Raw genomic sequence first — 22,772 nt, 5'->3', positions numbered from 1 at the left:
AACTCAATCCCAAAACTTTTGGGGGAAGTATAAGAGCAAAAACTCCTTTAGGGAAGAGGAGGAAACCCTCTTAGACACAGGACTCTATACTGACTACAAGCAGAAATCTATCACCAGCGGAGAGGGACAGGTAGCCTCCAAATTGCCCAAGATCAGTTACAGGTATGAGAAAGTTTATCTGCCATGGAAAGAAGTGGAGGGATATAGAGAAAGCCCAAAATCTGAGGCACAGGGGCACATGGCTTGTCGAGAATGAAGCTGGACCACAGCGTAGAAAATCCAAAAGCCTAGGACCAAGTAACCAGCAAAAGAAGTTAATTGCTGGATGAGAGGCAAAAATATTGAGAGAGACCCCCTATGTGGTTCTGATATAGGTAAGGGTGAGGGAGAAACACTAAGAAAAACCTTCTAGAACCTCTACTAGAAGTAGTTCATTCTAAACACAAGTTAATAGCAGCCCACTGCAGGTAATGATATCAACAACAAAATCCAAACCAGTTCAACTTGTGATGTATTCAATCTCTGTACTAACAGCATTTAGAAAACTCTTGATCTTTCTGGATATAAGTACTATTTAACTTATTCTCTACCGCCTTTTCACACATGAGGTCCAGTACTCAAGAACTACCACACATGAAGAGTAAGGGAAAAAAACGATGGACAACATGTATAACCAGATGAGATAACAACAGAAAGATGAAATCCATTAAAAAAAAAAAAAAGAGGCAAATTGAAAAAAACATAAGGGATGAATTCTTTTGATCGGGTTATCAGTAGACTGAAGAAAGTATCAATGAACATTAAAACAGATGAACAGAAATTATCCAGACTGGCATTTGTATACACTAACAGTGAACTACCTAAATAAAATAAAATAAAATAAAATAAAATAAAATAAAATAAAATAAAATAATTCCATGTACTATATAGCATCAAAGACAATAAAAATACTAAATTTAACCAAGGAAGTGAAATATCTGTACAACAAAAACTGAGCCTGGGTGGCTCAGTCGTTAAGCATTTGCCTTCGGCTCCAGTCGTGATCTCAAGGTCCTGGGATTGAGCCCCACATCAGGCTCCCTGCTCAGCAGGAAGCCTGCTTCTCCCTTTCCCAATCCCCCTGCTTGTGTTCCCTCTCTCACTGTGCCTCTCTTTCTGTTAAATAAATAAATAAAATCTTTAAAAAAAAAAAAAGAGAGATATTGATGAAAGAAATTGAAGATGACACAAAGAATGGAAAGATACCCCATGTTCATGGATTGGAAGAGTTAATATTGTTAAAATGTCCATACTAAACAAAGATTTATAGATTCAATACAATTCCCATCAAAATTCTAATGGCATTCTTCGCAGAATTGAGAAAAGCAATCCTAAAAATTTGTATGGAACTACAAAGAACCCCGAATAGCCAAACTGATCTTGAGAAAGAAGAACAAAGATGAAGCATCATAATTTCTGATTCCAAACTATATTACAAAGCTATAGTAATCCAAAGAGTATGGTACTGGTTTAAAAACAGACGTAAAGACCAATGAAACAGAATCAAGAGTCCAGAAATAAACCCATCCATATATGGTCAACTATTTTTGAGAAAGGTGCCAAGAACACCAAATGGTGAAAGGATAGTCTCTCAATAAATAGTGCTGGGAAAACTGGATATTCACATGCAAAAGAATAAAGCTGCATGAATTGTACCACTCACAAAAATTAACTCAATATATACTAAGGACTTGAATGTAAGGCCTGAAACCATAAAACTCCTAGAGGAAAAACCTCCCTGACATTAGTCTTGGTAATGATTTTTTGGATATGACATCAAAAGCACAAGCAGGAAAAAGAAATAGCAAATGGTACTACATCAAACTAAAAATCTTCTGCATAGCAAAAGAAATAATGAACAAAAGGAAAATTTCTTCCATTCTCAAGGAATGGAAGAAAATATTTGCAAATCATATAAAGGGATTAATATACAAAATATATAAGGAACTCCGACAACTCATACAATAGCCAAAACACCCCACAAATAATCCACTTAAAAATGGGCAGAGAACTTGATTAGACGTTTTCCAAAGAAGACATACAAATAGCCATCAGTAGATGAAAACATGCTCAATATCACTAAACATCAGGGAAATACAAATAAAAACCACAATGAAATATCAACTCACACCTGTTAGAATGGCTATTATGAAAAAGATAATAGATAATAAACATTGGCAAGGATGTGGAAAAAAGGGAAGTGTTGTGCACTGTTGGTGAGAATGTAAATTGTGCAATCGCTATGGAAAACAGTATGACGATTCCCCCCAAAAAATTGAATATAGAATGACCATAGGTTTAGCAGTTCCACTTTTGGTTATTTTTCAGGAGGAAATGAAATCACTGTCTCATGCAGGTATCTGTACCCCATGTTCACTGCAGCATTATTCACAGTAGTAAAGATATGGAAACAACCTAAATGTTTATTGATGGATAAGCAGATAAAGAAAATATAGTATGTATACAATAGGATATTATTCAGTCAGAGTAACAAAGAAAATTGCTACTTGTGATATTGGTAAACTTTGAGAAGATTAAACAAAGTGAAGTAGGTCAGAGAAAGACAAATACTCTCTAATCTCACCTGTGTAACCTGAAAAAACCAAGCTCATAGAAACAGAAAGTGGATTGATAGTTGCCAAGGGCTGGGAGTGGAGGAAATGAGATGTTGGTCAAAAGGTACAAACTGCCAAGTTTTGAGATGAGTAATTTCTGGAAATCTAATGAACAGCATGGTGACTACAGTTAACAACACTGTATTGTATACTTGAAAGTTGCTAGAGAGTAGGTCTTAAACATTTTCACCATGAAAACAAAGAAATGGTAATCTTGTGAGGTGAAAAATGTGTTAAGAAATCTTTTTGTGGTAAACATTTCATAATATATACATGTACCAAATCTAAAAGAATTATCCAAACTGAAACACAAAAAGAAAAGAGAACAGGAAAAACAACAACAGCAGCAAGAGCAGCAACAACTGCACGAAAAAACAGAATAAAGCAACCAAGCCCCAAGGAATGGGTCCAATTCTTTCTGTTCCTAACACACAGTAAGTGTTCATTAAATTTTTGTGAAGGTTGCTGTTGTAGTGGATGGAACAGAAACAATATCACCTAATACTTATTAAACTTCTGGTGAGTGTTGGAAAAACAAATTCTCTCACTATACGAACCCCAATCTCCACAATAACTACAGGAATGAACACACTATCATCATTTTATAGGTCCGAAAGCTGAGAGGATTAGTGAGGGTAGGCAAGTTGCTCAAGATCAAAAACCATGCAAGTGGCAGAGCTGGTATTCAGGTCCAGGTTTGTTATACTCCAAAGCCCAAGATCTTTTACACTTCCACGCGGGGTCTTAGTGCCTAGTGATGAATGTGATGTAAAGAATAAAGAATGTGATGAAAAGGAAGAGTAAATACAAAGGTCAATGAAGGGAAGTCTTTCTGAATTTGTAAAAGATGGTCCTTAATAAGGTAAAATGAGGTAAATGATCTTGAAAGCAGTCCTTGCACATAGTACTGTTTACAGGAGGTACATGACCTTGAAAATTTGTAAACTAGCACATAGCAGATACTCAGTAGTTTTTGTTGAGGTGAATTAGATAGTTTCTCCATCATGATGTTGTCCATTAATTACATTAATGGATGCTTATTTTAATTAATATTAAGTTGGGGACTCTTGTAGAATTAGACTAAAGAAATCTCCATCTTAGATTTTAGAGACAGAGTATTTGAAATCGGAACTGACCACTTTACAGAGTCCTTTTATTGATATTAGGAAGTTTCCTTGAGGAAGTTTTGACTTCTTTTACTTTGGAAAATAAGTCATCCTAGAAACACAAATCATTTCTCCACTGTTAGAGATTATATACAACATACCCAAGGGCAACATTGTACTAGTTATCTAAAAGACCTTCTCTCATTGACATGTGTTAATAAATGGAAAGAAGACCATGTATTCACAATATTCATTTCTTATCTGTGTTTATAAGCAATATGACTGTGAATTGTTAATACTTTAAAGCCAGTTTTTCAAGACAGTTCATATGCTAAATAATTATGTTAACTATAAATATTTAAAATACATTGTTTAATTATTTTTTGTTCTTTAATATTTAAAAATGCAAAATTTAACAAAGCTCTTGCAGTAACTTTTCACTACTGAGAAATTATTGATCAGTATAAATATAAGAATATGTATTAGACTTAAAATTATTCACAAAGCAAAACAGATAAGTATATAAATTTTTTATAAATGGCAAACTATCTGTAATTTCACTTTTGCTGACAGGGTTTCAATATTTTAACATTTAAAAAGGTTTCTTCATGCACAACAAGTCCACTGTATTTTCAATAAAACAGAATTTGATTCTTTTTACCAAGTGATGTGAAGATGATTTTTCTAGCTGGAATAAACAATTAAAAACTCAGCAGTGACCAACAAGACAACATTATTTCCAGCCACCCAATAAACTATGTTTGTAAAAAGCACATAACTAAAGATTAAAATATTTAATTTATAATTTTAGCTGATTTTATTTTTCAGATTATCATATCAACATATCATGAGCATAAATGTGTATATGTGTGGAAGGAGTCTTAATATGGTTCCTGTGTTGAATGTAGCATAATCTTAACAGAAATTGCAATTACTCCATATGTATTTTGGCTTCAAAAGCATTATCTTACAACTATCAGGCATTAGTAAACTCAAAGAGGGAACAGACTTCTGTGAAATGACCAGTATTAAACTCAAACCTTAGAAAAACCATAAAGAACTTCCAGAAAAGGCTGCCACACAGTAGTCCTATTTTGTAATTGGCATGAGGGCACAGGCTAACTTGTTAAGATATTTATGCATTATTCTAATATTTTTATGTTCTGTATCAGGAAACAAAACAATGTGTAGTAGGTACAAATCCAGTTCAAATTATAATAAGATTCTATTATACTCTTGTATTTATAATCTACTGACATTCCTGGAAATTTTTCTCTCTTGAGGGACATTAATAGGCAGCAGCCGTAACCCCTACAAAGAAAAGACTGGCCTCCTCTTTCATCAACACTAACATTGATCTCTACCCAACCTTAAAAGCAGTTCTATATACAAAATAGGAAGAACATCATCATTTTTTTTTTTAATCCCAGGATGCCTGGCAGAACACAAGAATTTGTCGATTAAAAATTGGGTACTTTTGGAATAGAGAGTTATTGTTAATTTCACCAAAAGCCCTTAAAATAATTTAAAAAAAAAAACAGGGGGAAACTCTAAGTAGAATAGAAAGTAACAAGGAAAAATATTAGCAATGTGATTATTGATGTAAAGTCTAGAATGTCAATACTCATCATATTTACTAAAAGGAAAACCCAGTAACTGTTTTTGTTTCAAGACTTTGTAATAAATGACATAGTCAGTTGTGGCAATAAATTTGAAGAGTAAAATATAACACTGGAAAGGTATATTTCAACCTAAAATGATGTCATAATATATACTGAACATGGTCACATGTCTTTTTAGTATACCTGGTATTGTTCGCAGAACTAAACATTTTAAAAAATGAAGTCCCAGCCAGTTACTGAAAAGAGCTGGTTTTGAATTTTTTCTTTGAAAAAATAATGTTCTTGAATAATTTTATGAGAATATAAATGTTTCAATGTGTATTTTATTGCATTTCTAGAAAAGATTATTCTGTATGGCAAATTTTATAATTTCTTTTGGTTTGTAACCTCATTTCAAATGAAACAAAGTAATATACAATGCCACTAGAGGGCATTCTTGTAATCCATAACTGAATGGGGGGAGGTGGGCGGCAAGGTACAGATTTTAACCATAATGAAATTTGACATGTTGGAAATTAATATTATTTCAACAGAAAGCAACGGAGGAAAAAATATTTTGTTTAAAATTATTTTTATTAACATATATTATTTGTCCCAGGGGTACAGGTCTGTGAATCATCAATTTCTTTAAAATTAGTGACATTAATATAAATTAAATATATGCTATGTCAAAGAGTGATTTTGGGACAGAGACATCTAAAATGGTGTTTTCATTTAAGCAATATTTTGTGGGTATATTTTAATAGAGACATATTTTATTTCAAAGTATTTTTATCAATTAAAACTTTCTAATAGATTTTATCATTTTAATTCAACAGTTTAGCTTTGTCATCATAATAGTGTTCTCAATATTGAGCCAAATTACAAAAAGTGCTAAAGAAATGGGATTTTTTTCTTTTTTTTGCTTATCATAATTTGGTTAAACTTATTATTTTGTAAAACTTACATTAAGCATTCTTTCCAGTTATCTGGGCCCTCCTCCTTCATACACCCATTTCTTCCCCGTCTCTCCAGATCACTATTATCTTTCTCATTGTGATTTGCTATCATTTTTTCCTTGGTTATAGAAAGCAAGTGGTGTCTTCCCTCTGCAAATAATGATTATGCCATTTCTTTCTTGACTAATAAAGCAAAGCTACTAAATAAACTGTGTATTTCTAAAGATCCCAACAATTGTGCCATTTTTAAAAATCTATTGTGTCACCTGAGTAAAAAATGCTATCTTTAATTACATTCATTTTATTCCCAGAGTCCACCGAATTCCAGTGAAGAAAAGAGGGTCATAAACACAATACCATAAACCACATCCCACTAGGTATGAATATCCCATTATTTATTATGCTTAGGAACTAAATAATTTAGAGAATCTAAGTTTTTATCTTATAAATTTCATAGCAACTTAACTTGTGACATTTTAAAATATGAAATTTATATCTGTAAAATGTAAACCTCTTGATTATTCATATTTTTAAAAACATGCTTATGTACTAGGATGTCTTTTAAGTCCCCATTCAACAAAAATGTGGCTTTGAAATGCCTTACTTGCAAGTCTCTCGATGCCAGAAATGTATATATAAATACTTCTAAGTCATTCTTTAAAGATGAAATTATATTACTTGTCAATTATAAAATGAGCTCATGGCTGTTGTGCTATATTCCATAAATCTACTAGGATGATTGATAAGCCATTAAATACATAAGGATTCAAAATGACAGTATAGTTTAACAGTGTATAATGGGTAAAAAGGAAAATCACAGAGATTACATTTTATGGTGTAAATATCTTCCTTATTTATGCATTCAAAAAGTAACTCTTCATACCTTAAACTATTAGTCTGTATGTGAATATGGTACTGTATGGTGACTAACATAACATAATAAAAAATAATCATTAAAAAATAACAGTAGAATCAACAACCACTAATTTCATAGTACCTGGTCTTATTAGTAGACATTATGACTATTACACATATTTCTATTTGTAAACACTGTATTTGGGTTAAAGACTTGACTATGTTCCAAGTGTAAGTATTTATCAACAGGCACACTATATCATATTGCAAATGAGGAAATAATCTTCCATTCATATTTTCTCATGCTGCTTTTATACAATTAATTGGAAAGGTTGGAAATAAATCTGAGTGCATTGCTATTTGTCTCAGACATGAAATAGTTAAGAGTGATATGTGTGCCAAGGTTTTAATAGGGCTTAACAACAAAAAGCTTCAATCCTCTACTTTCACTAGATTTTGTTGCCGTGGTTTTGCTTGCTTAGGGCCATCCATCTGTTAATGTTGACTTGTAATATAGCTAAGCTCCTGCTTGCAGTTCACTAGTCCAGTTTATGTGTGTGTGTGTATGTGTGTGTACATGTGTGTGTCCTATATAGATACGCAGATGCATACACATTACAACTGCTAGAATAAGTTAAGAAAGGCTAATATTATTAAAAATGGAGTAGCATCTTAGATTCATATAAATTTTGCAGATTTACAGGGATTTCTCATTCTTAGAAAACTTCCATGAATTTTTACAAATAAATATTCTTAAAACATAATTTTCAGGGACAGACTTAGTATAAACGTTGTTCACGAAGACTACAGTCAGTATTCTAAAATAAAATTGATGAAAGAACTTAAGTGTGTAGTCAAGATTAAAACTGTTCTGCACCATGACCAGTGGCAGTATTCTCACTGGACCCAACTGGCCCTGTTTTCAATAAAACCAGAGGAGGATCCTTTCCCTGGAGTCCTGTTAGGCTGGGGCTGCTGTTGGAACTGTCATCTTCACACAAAAGGGAAAAGGGTTGGGTTTTACAAATGTGAAGCCTAATTGGGAGATCTTCATGGCTGTACCCTTGACATTTATTTAAGCCTCATCAACAAAACGGGAAATAACCATACTAATTAGCAGACCAGCACACAAATTACTATTTGTTGGGGTGTAGATGTAGATTCACTATCTATTCCAAACACAAGCTAAGTAATGGAATACAGGCTTAAAACAACATACATTTTAATTTTTGTTCTTTTATACAGTACCCAGACTATGAAACTTGATTTTTTTCACTTACTAAAATACATTCTTGAAATTTAAGCAACCATAATCTCATTTTCATCTTTTGAAAAACAGGTGAAAATAAAGTGTTTCATTTATCCAAGTCTAGCTTGAAACTGGAAATGTAAAGTTCTTTACATAGCTGAGATCAACTTCTCAAATGGATAAAGAATTGGGATAAGTAAAGCCCACATTCTTTATTTTGATACCTCTACTAACAATAAAATGACATATCTGAGGTCTTTTAAACTTAGAAATTAAGACATTTCTCAGGAAAATAAGCTATATATTTCTTCTCAAATCATAAACTGGGATGTAAAGTTATCCGTACTTAGAATGAAGACAGACACTAATTTAGGGGACCAGAGGACTGTTAGTGGCTCTGGACAGTTACTACTAAGAGAGAAGAAAGTCAGGGCCATTGTGGTAAGAGACCTGAAGTTCAAGATATGTGTATATGCATTAATGGGTAGCTGCCAATTTTTAAGTGCCTATTATGTGGCAGGTGTTTTATACATATTATCCATAATGCCTATAGCATCCTATCAAAATGACATGTATTGTCATTACCATTTTATAAATGTAGAAAGTACAGCTTAGGGACACTGTGTTTTGATCAATGCTAACTGCTAGTATTCTTTTCAAAGTCAAGTCTCTCTGGCTCTCAACACCATAACTTTGTCTTCAACAGCCCTTCCTCCACAAACACTCCACCCAACACAAAGGCGTGACAGCAGTGGTTAGCTACTTAACTTCCAGAATCAGTCTGTCTGCTTTTCAATCCCTACTCTGATACTCATTACTGTAGAACTATGGTCACATTTCTTCATCCCTCTGCTGTTACTAAATCTGAAAAACAGGGATGATCATTCCCAGTGTGCTTGGATTGCTGGGAGTTTTAAATTAATCATATAATATACACAAACACACAGACAGCCTTGCTGTCTCATCCTCATGTTTTCCAAGTTCACTCTAGTGTACTTCAATGTTATTCCACTCTGTAAAAATTGTAGTTTGGAAACAATAGTAAGACCTCAAAATAATCTGTATCACCAAATCCTAGAGGTCCTATGGAATCTCACTTTTAGGTGACTGAATTTACCACATGGCAAGACTTTTAAGAGAGTGTGGCTGATTCCAGCGTCCTGGAATCGAGCCCCACATCATCATCGGGCTCCCTGCTCCCCGGGAAGCCTGCTTCTCCCTCTCCTACTTCCCCTCTCTCACTGTCTCTCTCTGTCAAATAAATAAATAAAATCTTAAAGAGAGAGAGAGAGAGAGAGAGACAGAGAGTGAGAGTGTATGGCTATTTGAATAATCAAATGTGAGATGGTCCTTCAGTGAGAGGCTGGTTCTAACATGAGACAGTGATGTTACTCTTCTAATTCGGTGAGACCGACTGACAGAAGAAAAGAGTGACTTCTAAGTTTACTTCTACTTGTAGCCTTTATTTTTTTAATAGTTTCTTAGGAAAAAAACTGTCTTTGTATTAATAAACCTGAGTATTTCAAGTGATAGACACTACACAGAAGAGAGAAAGAAGGAAAATCAGATTTCTGTCCCTAAAACAGTGTTCCTTGCCTCTCTTGGCTACTTCCACTGGATGGGAGCTGTTGGGACACTGCCTTCACCTGTGGGATCCACAATGTCTAGCCCTATTTCCTGGAATAGTTGCATGCCTCCTGAACAATTTTATTTTAATCCTTGTACATCATGAATCATGGTAGGTGTGTTTGCCTTTTCATTTTGGCCACTAAGCAAGGGAATGGGCCTTAGCTGCTGTTGTTGCTGCTTTTTTTTTAAAGATTCTATTTATTCATTTGACAGAGAGAGACACAGCAACAGAGGAGTGGGAGGGGGAGAAGCAGACTTCCCGCCGAGCAGGGAGCCTGCCTGGTGCGGGGCTCCAGCCCAGGACCCTGGGATTATGACCTGAGCTGAAGGCAGATGCTCAACCAACTGAGCCACCCAGGCGCCACAGGCCTTAGCTTCTTACTGCACTTTCTCTCTGACTTGAATCTTATCTAAATTAAATACATTTCAATCTTTTGTTCTATGACTCCTGGTAAAATGTCCAATTATTTTTGGAAATAAGTAGAATATAAACAAGTTAATAAACATAATGTCTCTGACATATTTATTGATACCCAGATTATGCCTCAAACCATATCTGTTTCTCGAAATGCTTACATATGTAATTGGAAATCTTAATGGGCTCAGATCCTAATATTATTGTGCTTAGAGAGACAATAGTAAGACTATTTATTGATCTGGAGATAATCATAGAACAGTATCTTCATGGTTCTAGCATGAGCTTCTGTTTCTTGTATTATACAATGGATCATATTTCTAGCAAATCATTGAGACTGGATTACCTCCAAAAAGTGAACCAAGGAAGCTTCTGTGGTATCAGACTACAAAGAAAAGGCAGTAGACTATGCCCGGTCCCTACTGATTTCCTTGCCCCAAATGCAAACAATGTATTTGAAGCTTATTTTCCATGTAGTCTGTTTGTGTAAATGGCTCAATTCTCATGTGGGAACTGAGGCAACAATGACCCATTAGGGTTGGCTGACCTGAAACTTGCCAAGCTTCAGGTTTATGGTACAAAGAGCAGCCCCTAAGTATTTAAAAATACAGATTTTTTTTTCTTTTTACAAAGGCGACTTTTTGTCAAATGATTACAAGGCAATTGGAGGTAGCAAAAAATCTTCTGAGATTTTTGTCACTGTCCTTAAAACCCTCCTCTGAGAACTGCTTTCCTTGTTCACCTCTACTACTTGCCAGTGTTCTTGGTACATGGTATTCTCCTTGCTTCCCTGGCTAGAGTTGACTGACCCAAGGATTAAAGCTTGATCCGAGTGGGCTGATGACACTCTTCCACAAGAGAGTGGATCTAGGAATTGCGGTCCATTTCTAGCAGCTGGCTGAGCTGAGGGCCTGCAAGCACAGTGTCAGGCACATGGAGGAGTTGAGAAAACCTCTCTATGGAGGGCACAGTGAATAGTTAAGCAGAGAGAAGAACAAGCCGGATGAGAGAGAGAGACACAGAGAGAAGATGGGTTGGGACACGGGGAGGGCTGGGGGTAAGAGGTGAGGGGGAGGGCTGATATTCTTCCCTGAGTGCTTTTGCTTTCTTCCATTTTCTGGTTCCAGTCCTACCATAGGGCTACATACATTCCTACGCCTAACCTCAGCAGAGAAAAACAGCAGATTGTGATAAATACTGCTGGGTTACAAATGATTGGAAATATTGATCCTTAACAAATTGACCTGTTAAAACACACACACAGGTATATACACCCATTTCTATAATGGAACACATGTATACAAAGAAATACATATATGGGGATGACACATTACCTAAAACTCAGATATTTATCACTTGAAAGATTGATATTCAGAAATTACCAGCACCTGTATAATAAATCTAAATATGCTGCTTAACAAATTCCTATGAACAAAGTAGGAAAATTATAATTCTTAAAAGAATAAGCACTTTTTCTCTTAATTCTTGTTACAGTCATCATTTGTCATGTCCGCCTGAAAACCACAAAATGCTAACTGATGAATACAGATAGTTGAATTAATGATATTATAATAAGTGATGGCCATGAAAATTCAGGATAAGTATGCAATAAATATAACCTATTATCCTGTAAGGTTGTCTGTAACTTAATGCAATTTTCTCTATCAGAAATTGTCCAACAGAAAACAAAAACAGAAATCTGTAATATAACTTATAACTAAATTATCATAGAAATACACTGCTGTGTTAAAGAAAGGAAGATTTAAAAATTTAAATGAGGAGCTAAAAATAGTATTCCTAACTTAAAACCGACATTTGGGACAAGGGTTTCTCTAATTCATGTTTTCTTTCTACCCTAAACCATCCGATAAGTAACAAAGATCTCACTCTTTTTTCACATAAAAAATCAGTGCACCATTGTAAATAAAACATAACTGCTCCAATATTAAGGCAATAAACATTTTGCAAAAGTTTTTAAGATGTTGAAGCTTGAGGACTAAAAGGAATTGAAAATGCTAGTGATGGAAAAAACATAGAGAAATTGATTGTAAATCCATCATTAGTTTACAAATTAATACATGTTTTCCAGTTAACGTTAGCCAGAGAAGGTTTCTATACTTGTGGAATTATTTACTGAAGGGCTTACTGTAGGTCATACAATCAGCATTATTACCAATATGCTGCAATTAACCAATACTAATGTATGGAAAATATAAATTTATAAATGGATAGATCATAGAGAAGGCACTTAGTATGGAATAAAAATGGTCCCACGAAGGCAGAGATGTGTTTTGCTTCTCCTGGAACATTTAGAGTCATGACTGGTACATAGTAGATGCCATTTTCTTTATAAAGAAATGAATGAGTTTTCTTTATAAAGGCGAGGGTTTTAGTACAGCTTCACTGGCCTCTCCCTATCCCTCATGACACAGAGAAGCACTTTAAGGCCATCCCTACTCCTGCAGTGTGTGCAGATCCAGGAAAGCTAAGTGAGTATTAGGGATGCATTCACATCCCACTTTCCCACTAACTCCTTATAAGTCTTAGGTGAGGTGACTGTTCTGGCTCTCACCTCCCTCATCTGTAAACATCAGTGACTGCAATAAATGAAGTATAATCCAGTTGACAATTCTTTTTAAAAGCTAGTTTTCTAAGGCCACTTAAAATATGATTTGGTGTATACAAATCTGGATCATATAAACCTTCAAAAACATATTTATAAAGCAAAACCGAGGTACATATAGCTATAATTCTGAACACTTTCCCCCTTTAGGACAGTATTTTACATAACATCAACATATAAGCAGAAACTTTAAATATTTATAGCAAATAAAATATCTAACTGTAGAAAAAAAACAGACATATTACTTTATATTCTAATTTCTATAGAGGATTTTAACAGTCAAATTCCCATGTATGAATTTCATTTTATTTTTGTAGTAGAAATCTAGGATTTCCCCCTCATCATCAAGCTATTCACATCCTATAGCAATCACATGCTTAACTGCTTCTCTCCCCTTCCTGGACTGTGAACTCTATGACGACATAATAAAGTATGTAGAGACTGGTTTCTGGAATGACCGATTCCTAATCCTCTTGCAGCCTGCTCAGATACTACCTACTCAACCTCCTTGACTGGAAACACAAACTTTCTTACCATAATGATGAAAAACAACAACAACAAAAGAATGGGTCCAAAACTGTTCTTTAAAAACTAACTAGAATTACATAATTTTAGAATTTGGAGCCATAAGAGTAAATAAACTCACCTGGGCAAGCTTACGCTTTTCTGTATTTCCTCCCTTTTCATTGTGTGATGTGTAAACTGGTGTATACTGTACAGAACCAGAACAGGTCCCATAATCTTCTTCATTTTCCTACACAGGAGGAAATATACAAGTGATTATTTTAAAATGCTTCTTGTATTACTTTTAGACAAACTATCTCATATAGATGTAAAGAGCAAAATAACACTTCAGATACAATTTTTAAAAATCGGGGCACCTGGGTAGCTCAGTGGGTAAAGCCTCTGCCTTCGGCTCAGATCATGATCTCAGGGTCCTGGGATCAAGCCCTGCATTGGATTCTCTGCGCAGCAGGGAGCCTGCTTCCCCATCTCTCTCTCTCTTTTTCCCTGCCTCTCTGCCTGCTTGTGATCCCTCTTTGTCATATAAATAAATAAAATCTTAAAAAAAAAAATCTATTTAGGAAGAAAATGCATTTTTCTATATTATGAGTTAATAATTTCCAAAATAGTCTCTATTTTGAAAAATTTGTATAAAATTTTTATAAAGATTGTTTACTCTCCATCATAAAAATGGAAGTTTTAAGTAATATTTTTTCTTCAAAGATAGAAATTCAAAACAACTGACAAAAATCTGCAAAGATATAATATGTACTCAAATCAAAAACACATACACATACACATAAATATTCATATATATGCAATATTCATAGATTCAAATACACATCTTCAAACACAATCTTTTATAAATTAAGAACATGCTTCAAATTAAAGCAGCAACTACTGGAAAGATCCTATAAAACCAAATGATGGCATTCCTGGCTTAATTCTGCACCCAAGATCATCTTTTTAAAGAAATTCTCAGCTTGAAGCAAGAATTTCAATTGTGATATCAAGGCAATCAACTTTATGAAAACATACATCCTGTTAAAGCATCTTTGAAGATCTCCGTTGTTCTGTGATAAAATATGCAAACAATAAAGAGATTATTCAGTGACTGCATATAGAATGGCAGATAGTTGCCAGAGGGCTTGTTATGAAAAATACATTGCTGAACAAAGGGCTAAGCATATTTCAAACGTCATTAAAAACATAAATCTCATGTGATTTGTAAAGTATAAGCTTCAAACTAATGCAAGAATCAAGGAAGAATGAAAAGAAGGATATGACATACCTTGTGTTTTAGCTTACTCTTCACTTCCTTTATCCCCTGCTTTGCATGATTTTTTGCCTAGAAAAAGGTAACACAAGAGTCTGGCTCAGCATGGTTCTATTACTACTTAAAGAGTAAGCAGATGAGATCTCATTTCATGAAATCTGCTAACTTCATATTATTTAGAAAAAGAACAAATTATAATCTAAAACTTTATTTTCAGGAAGACCATCCCACTACTATATCTAAATTAGTGAAAACATGATTAATCTCTATTTGCATACTACTATCATACAAAGGCTAACATACAGCCTGCTTTACCTCCTAAATTATAGAAAATACAGGAGTCAACCAGATGACTACTGCCCAGTCCTAATTTGAAATTGTGATTAACTGGGGGTGAAAAGCAGAATCCACGTCATCCCAGCAGCAGGCGATTGGGGCAAATATTTGGGTTTTAAGAAACTCAGGCAGCTTTGCAAAACGTTATTAAAATGTTTTTACAGGCAGACACAGGTTTTTATTAGCAGAAGTATCTTAATGTTATAGCTATTTTACGCCCAGTTTTTCTGGTACAAATTAAAAGTCACTTAACAAAAGATGTTATCCTCCTGTTCCACAGGGAATCTGACTGCAGTGTTTGAGCTTCTCAGGTCCTGATATAATTCCTGTGGGATATAACTTAACTAAAGACCAATAACTGGGGACCTCCCTTAAGCCTTGGCCTTTTTTCCACTGGAGATTCCCACTCAGAGTGGCCAGAGTGGAAAAGAAAGGAAATTCACATTTATCTTGTGTTTCCTTGGTATGTGACCATGTGCTGGGTACCTAGCATGTATTAGCTCATTTAATCATCACAAGTCTGTGAAGTTGGTGCTATTATTACTGTATTTACAAATAAGGAAAGTGACTCAGAGGGCATCGGTCTGCATAGCCTAGATTCAAATCTGGGTCTATATCATTTCTAAGTCCAACTTCCCACCATCACAAAAGGGAAGGAAGAACTAAGGTTTTAAAAAGTATCTATTGAATATAAGTCTTACGAGAGAAAAGGCATCATGAGTCTCCTTCTACAGACATGGAAACTAAGGTCATAGGGACTTAAGACTTTCCAATTCCAATGTTCTTGTTCCTTCTATCAAACCATCGTACCTTCCCAAGTTACTTCTAGGAAGAGTGAATACATATCTTCCCAAGTTCATTTAGGGAAAGTGTCTCATTTCTTTCCTGTTAATATCTGTAGTACCAAATACAGTATTTGGTATATAGTAACTGCTCAAATTATGTCTTGAACTCAAATAAACAACTATTTCTTCACTGCAAATGAGGCAAAATTAAAACATATTATACACAGTAAAAAAGGGTCCTGTATTAACTCCTACATTCCCATTAGGTAAAAATTAATAATTACCAAGAAAATATTCCTGTTTCCATCCCCCAGAACTTGTATCCATCTTTGCTCTTATTCTGTCTATATTCTAATTTATCTAAATGTCCCCTAGTCTTTGAAAATTCACTTGATTCACACTAATCTTTTCAGATGTTCCTTGGTGTATGCAGTTGAATCTTATGTCAGTCATGATTCTGTAATTCATGCACTGATTCATTTTTTTTTAAAGATTTTATTTATTTATTTGACAGAGAGAGATCACAAGTAGGCAGAGAGGCAGGCAGAGAGAGTGAGAAGGAAGTAGGTTCCCTGCTGAGCAGAGAGCCTGATGCGGGACTCGATCCCAGGACCCTGAGACCATGACCTGAGCCGAAGGCAGTGGCCTAAACCACTGAGCCACCCAGGCGCTCCTGCACTGATTTATTTAAATGGCTGTTGCCCTACCTCCTCCAACAGAGCTTCTTCAGACTGTCTGGAAGATGGGGTACAGACGTTCTCTCTATTCTTTTCAATACCAAGTTGAAACTAAGCAATAAACAAGTATTCTCTACAGAGAAGTAACCAGCAAATGGCTTTAGTTAAGAATTTATAAAAGGCAAAATCCTAACAAAAAAATTGACTCAGAAAATCTTTTAGCCAAATCAATCATGGATTCACTTTACCATTATTTTTAGATTTATAAGAAAAGTATACATGTTAGTTCCAGTTTTCTTTCTGGTTTCTATAAGGATACAAAAATATAAGCATAAAAAAGCATAGAGAAAATGTTCCAAGCAAAGAAGAATGATTTAACAACAGGACAAAATCATTATTTCCTTCAATCAATACATATTTGGTTCCTCTGTACTATGTCCAAAACACAGAGTGAAGGGACCGTGATACAAACGTAAAACTAGCAGGGGCAGCACCTCTGTCACTCACACTATGTGCCACACGCAGGGCTCTAACTCAAATAACCAGTACAACGCCTAGTACGCGAGAGGTACTCAAATAACTTACTGAATGAATGAAAGAGTTTAAAACATGGTTCCCAGTTTTTAAAAACTTACCATCTACGGAAAATCAAGCAAATAAATCCTGTTAAACCCATTTAGGAGAGAGAGACATCAGAAGTTTTGTTCATAGTAATTTGTGATCAAAGGAGGAAGTTCAAGAGTTCATAGTTGGAGCAGCCTCGAAAAGATGAGTTTTAGGTACAACTACAAATGTCACAAACTGACTTTACTTGTCCCAAACCTCTTGACTTCTTGATTCATGTGCAACATGATCACAGGATAAATGATGAAAGCAATTAAGAACATTCTGAAGACCTTAATTGGCTTGAAATTAATTTAGGGAATTATCTTCCAGAGAGCAGAATTTTGACTTGTTAACATTTACTGTTCTGCAGAAAATAAAACACTCTACTGATGAAAAAGATAAAAATATGAATAATGAATAAGTTTTGAACATGTTTATTTCTGGGTTTTTGTTGAAAATAGAGAAAAATTAAGGAGAAAAACATATTTAGCAAAGTAATACAAAACATTTTCTCTTAGACTGAAGAAAAAATTTCCAAGTGCTTGTTCAAGGAATAAAATAAGAGGCACTTGACTGAGAAACCTTCTTTTTTATAATCTTAAATGAATGTGAGAAACAAGGCTAGTCTGATGTTTCACAGGACATATGTTATTTCATCATAAAAAAATAAAATCTCGTGGTATATATACACAATGGAATACTATGCAGCCATCAAAAGAAATGAAATCTTGCCATTTGTGACGACGTGGATGGAACTAGAGGGTATCATGCTTAGTGAAATAAGTCAATCGGAGAAAGACAACTATCATATGATCTCCCTGATATGAGGACGTGGAGATGCAACATGGGGGGTTGGGAGGTAGGAGAAAAATAATGAAACAAGATGGGATTGGGAGGGAGACAAACAATAAGTGACTCTTAATCTCACAAAACAAACTGAGGGTTGCTGGGGGGAGGGGGTATTGGGAGAGGGGGAGTGGGGTTATGGACATTGGGGAGGGTATGTGCTATGGTGAGTGTGTAAACCTGGCGATTCACAGACCTGTACCCCTGAGGATAAAAATACATTATATGTTTATAAAAAAATAAAAAATAAATAAAAAATTAAAAAAAAAATCTCTCCAAAAACTGTATGTAAATCAAACCACCGGTATTATAGTAAGATAGTGATACACTCAGAGAGGTTTTCCAGAAAAACTATGAAACAACCAAACAAAATGCACAGGCTGCTGTTTCCAGGCAAAATGGATTCAAAATGGATTCTTCTTCCTACAATGAGGCTTCAAACAGCTCAGAATTGTGGCACCATATTTTTGAATCCACTCTGTAGATTAGCTTCCCTAGTAATCTTTGAAATGGATTTTTTTACATATATGTCATAATTGTAAGTCAAAATGAGAATATAAGTTCTAAGCTTATTAAAATATATTATCCCATTATTAATTCAATCACACCACTTCCTTTACTGAGAAAGCATTTGAAGATTAAACTCTTATAAAATCAGAACTATTGCCCTCAGGTGCCTGGGTGGCTCAGTTGGTTGAGTCTTGGACTCTTGATTTCTGCTTAGGTCATGGTCTTGGGGTCCTGAGATTGAGACCAGCATTGGGCTCATGTTCAGTGTGGAGTCTGCTCGAGATTCTCTCTCCCTCTTTCTCTGACCCTCCCCCTGCCTGCACGTGCTCTCTCTCTCTCTCTCTCAAATAAATAAATGAATAAAATCTTTACAGAAAACCTACTGCCCTGAATACTTTTAGAAATAAAAAATACATATGACCTCCTACATTTAAAAATTATTTTACTGAATACCAGCCCACTAGCTGTTGCCAACCAGTTTAATACTAGAGATAAAGATGCACACAGGCAAAAGAAGTGCTGAAACAGAAATATGAGGACCCAGAAGGTATGCGAACCCTTATAGTGTGGGGTTGGACATTTTATAGGGAAACAGCTAATGCTTAAACTAAGTCTTATAGAATGAATTAGTGTTTATTGGGTGGAAAAAATCCAAGAAATAAATGTGTCAGTTAGTAGAAATGGATTGTGTAAGAATAGAGGCAGAACAGAACACCTTGCATTCATGAAATGAGGAGTAGCTCAGTATCTCTAGAAATATGGCAGGTTCTAGGGGCTGGGGTGAATTGAAAGAACAGAAGAGGGATCAGGTCTTGAAGGTCTTAGCTATTATATTAAGGAGATTTTTATTTTATTAATTATTTCTGTTACTGCTATTGATATGGCAATTTTTGTTTTACTTCAGCCATGGAGAATCACTGAAGAATTTTAATTATAGAGAGTCAAGCATCTTTGAGGGAAGAGAACATGCAATATTTTCCTATTTTTTCTACTTTAGCCTCAAGTATATAATTGGAATTTAAAATATGTTGTTAAATGAAATAATCAAATCTTTAAAAATGGCACTTCGTTACGGACTGCTTCAATCTAAGTGCACAATTTAACTGACAGCTTTGAAATAAACAAGAACTGGTTTTAGATTATATAAAGGGAGTATCCTTTCTATCCAACAGTTTTAATAATTGAATTCACTTTGGTCAATATTAACTCTAAATTTTTTTAAAGCTTTTTTAAATTCATTTTTAAAAGATTTTTTTAATTTATTTGATAGACAGAGATCACAAGTAGGCAGAGAGTAAGGAAGACAGGAAGGGAAGCAGGCTCCCCGCTGAGCAGAGAGCCCGATGCTATGCAGGGTTCGATTCCAGGACCCTGAGATCATGACCTGAGCCGAAGGCAGAGGCTTTAACCCACTGAGCCACGCAGGCACCCCTAAAGCTTTTTTTAAAAGAAAAAAATAAGAAGTATTCTAGATGTACATGTCTGTCAGCTAAGAAAATGTATATTTTTATTAATAGAATTTTTAAGTATCAAAAGAAAACTTACAAATTTATATGCTGTCCGTACAGCAGGAGTTGCTTTGGTCATTGCTGTGTTAAAGAGTGCACCTCCTTTCTGTAAAGAAAAAGAAGAAACATACTTCAAAAAATTTTAAATCAGACTGTCCTGAAAACAAAGTATTATTAGTAGTATGGAAAAAGAACTTTTCTCACAAATTAAAGACCTACAGAAATTATGTCACATTAAGTGTTTTCAAACTTTCATATACTATAGTAATTTCAGACAAAATGTAAACATTCTACTCTGTTCTTTTAGTTGATGTAATACATGATTTAAAAATCATTTCATCTTTGCAGTTTAGGCAGACTTAAGAAATATGACCAGTAATAGGTATATATTTAAAACTTAATAAAAAAAAAGAACTAAACTCAACTGTTTATCAATTGTTTTAGGTTGAACAATAAAGTCTAAATGTGTGGAGGCAAGTTTTACATTTAAAAAAGATCATATTAACAACAAGCACGTTACCAGAAATGATAAAACTCCCCTCAAATGATACTTCTCCTAATTCCTTTGTTAGGATAGAATATTAGCTGACAATAACAACTTGTTTTTCAAAACACACCATTTATCTCTGGACAAAAGCTTTTCATTTTAAAATTATGAATATCAATAAATTATAATAGCATAAAATAAAAATATTTAAAATGTGAAAAAATACAAACCTATCAAATATTGCCAATAAATGGTATAAGTATAAACAGTATCATTTTACTGAACACTTTTCCATATACATTTGAGTGAAAGAGGAAGAAACAGTGAAGGGTTATCATTACCTTGACTGTATGCACCCATTGTTGATATGACCTTGGGTTCCCTGGAAAATATAAAAATAAGATGTCAGGAATATTTGATCTAAAATAAATCATAAACTAAAATTCATCAAGAACTAATATTTCCAGATGTTAGTAGGCAAATTTTATTTATCTGCAATGTTGTGAAAAAAGCAATGGTGGGGGCGCCTGGGTGGCTCAGTGGTTTAAGCCTCTGCCTTTCGCTCAGGTCATGATCCCAGGGTCCTGGGATCGGAGCCCCGCATCGGGCTCTCTGCTCAGTGGGGAGCCTGTTTCTCCCTCTCTCTCTGCCTGCCTCTCTGCCTACTTGTGACCCCTCTCTCTGTCAAATAAATAAATAAAATTTAAAAAAAAAAGCAATGGTACTGTAAAACTATTAAATTGCTCTCTTAGGAACACAGTGACTAGAATGTTTTAGAACAGACATTTTTTTCTTTCCTCATGTATGAAGGTAATATGTTATTCTATTTTCTTTCATTTTAAGGAGGGATAAAATATACCCTCTTTTTTGAAATCCAAGATTCCTATGTCTTTTATACTAATTTTTCAATGTTTTATATCTATGTTGTCTTATAAAAGTGTGCCTCTTTTATGCAACTTGCAACTGTTCATTTAAAAATAATATTGCGGGGCGCCTGGGTGGCTCAGTGGGTTAAAGCCTCTGCCTTCAGCTCGGGTCATGATCTCAGGGTCCTGGGATAGAGCCCCGCATCCGGCTCTCCGCTCAGCGGGGAGCCTGCTTCCTCCTCTCTCTGCCTGTTTCTCTGCCTACTTGTGATCTCTGTCTGTCAAATAAATGAATAAAAATCTTAAAAAAAATAATAATAATATTGCCAGTGCACAGGAAAAGAAAAAACTAGATGGGAATTTAAAAATGCAAAGAAACTTGAAGACAAAAGAGATTATTCTACGGTTTTTAACTATTAACATTAATGGATCACAAATTCCACTGTAATGCAATACAGTCAAGTTCTGAAGATATTCTCTAGTTGTAAACCCAAGTTTGAAAGATACTACCCAAGGAAATATGAAACCAATGAAGGTTTTAGTCTACAGAGCATCATGGTTATTAGAAAGTTCAAATGCTGACAAAGTTCTTTTTTTTTTTTTTTGAAGTTTTTATTCAAATTCCAGTTAGTTAACATACAGTGTAATATTAGTTTCAGGTGTACAATACAGTGACTCAACACTTCCATACAACACCAGGTGCTCATCACAAGTGCACTCCTTAAAACCAGTTCTAATAAAACTAGTAATCACATATTTGGTTCCAAATATGGTAATTTAATCAATAAAATGACATTAAAGTGCAAAAAAAGAGAACACAATAATCTCAAGTAATGTTTTATACCAACTGACTTAGATTTCATCTACCTTCTTGGTTTAAATGCTTAAAAAACAAAGTCCTGATGGCTACTCCAAGTACAAGTAATCCCTAAAACAGATTACGGTCTCTTCTTTTTTTCAATTGTGGTATAGTTGACATATAACATTAAGTTAGTTTCAGATATAAAGCATGATTCGATATTTGCATATATTGCAAAGTGATCACCACATAAGCCTAGTTAAGATCTTCACCATATATGTTCTCTACTTGCATATACTTGTGTTCTTTAAAAAAAAATTCATTACCTTGCTGTTATAAAATAGAAGCAGAATGATCCCAGCCCAAGAATTTATTTCCAGCTGTTCTCTTTGCATTCCTAACCAACATCAGGTAAAATGTGTCCAGCTCTGATCTTACTCCTGCAATTAAAATCTTCCTCTAACTCACAGAAAAAAATCAA

General features: G+C 34.6%; 1 protein-coding gene across 2 annotated transcripts in view; it reads right to left on the bottom strand.

Moving 5' to 3' along the window:
- The window catches only part of DENND1B (DENN domain containing 1B), a 267,935-nt gene that overhangs the window by 25,084 nt on the left and 220,079 nt on the right, over positions 1–22,772 (bottom strand). For both annotated transcript variants that reach the window (XM_045982799.1, XM_045982800.1), the window contains 4 exons: positions 20,968–21,008; positions 20,177–20,245; positions 14,887–14,943; positions 13,738–13,845 (listed from right to left, as the gene is read on the bottom strand). In XM_045982799.1, coding sequence (XP_045838755.1) covers positions 13,738–13,845; positions 14,887–14,943; positions 20,177–20,245; positions 20,968–21,008 — 275 coding nt within the window. The remainder of the gene's footprint in view (positions 1–13,737; positions 13,846–14,886; positions 14,944–20,176; positions 20,246–20,967; positions 21,009–22,772) is intronic.

The sequence above is a fragment of the Meles meles genome, chromosome 17, assembly GCF_922984935.1.
Source record: "Meles meles chromosome 17, mMelMel3.1 paternal haplotype, whole genome shotgun sequence".
Lineage (NCBI taxonomy): Eukaryota > Metazoa > Chordata > Mammalia > Carnivora > Mustelidae > Meles > Meles meles.
Note: the sequence above shows the minus strand (reverse complement) of the source record. Positions and strands in the feature narration are given on the sequence as shown.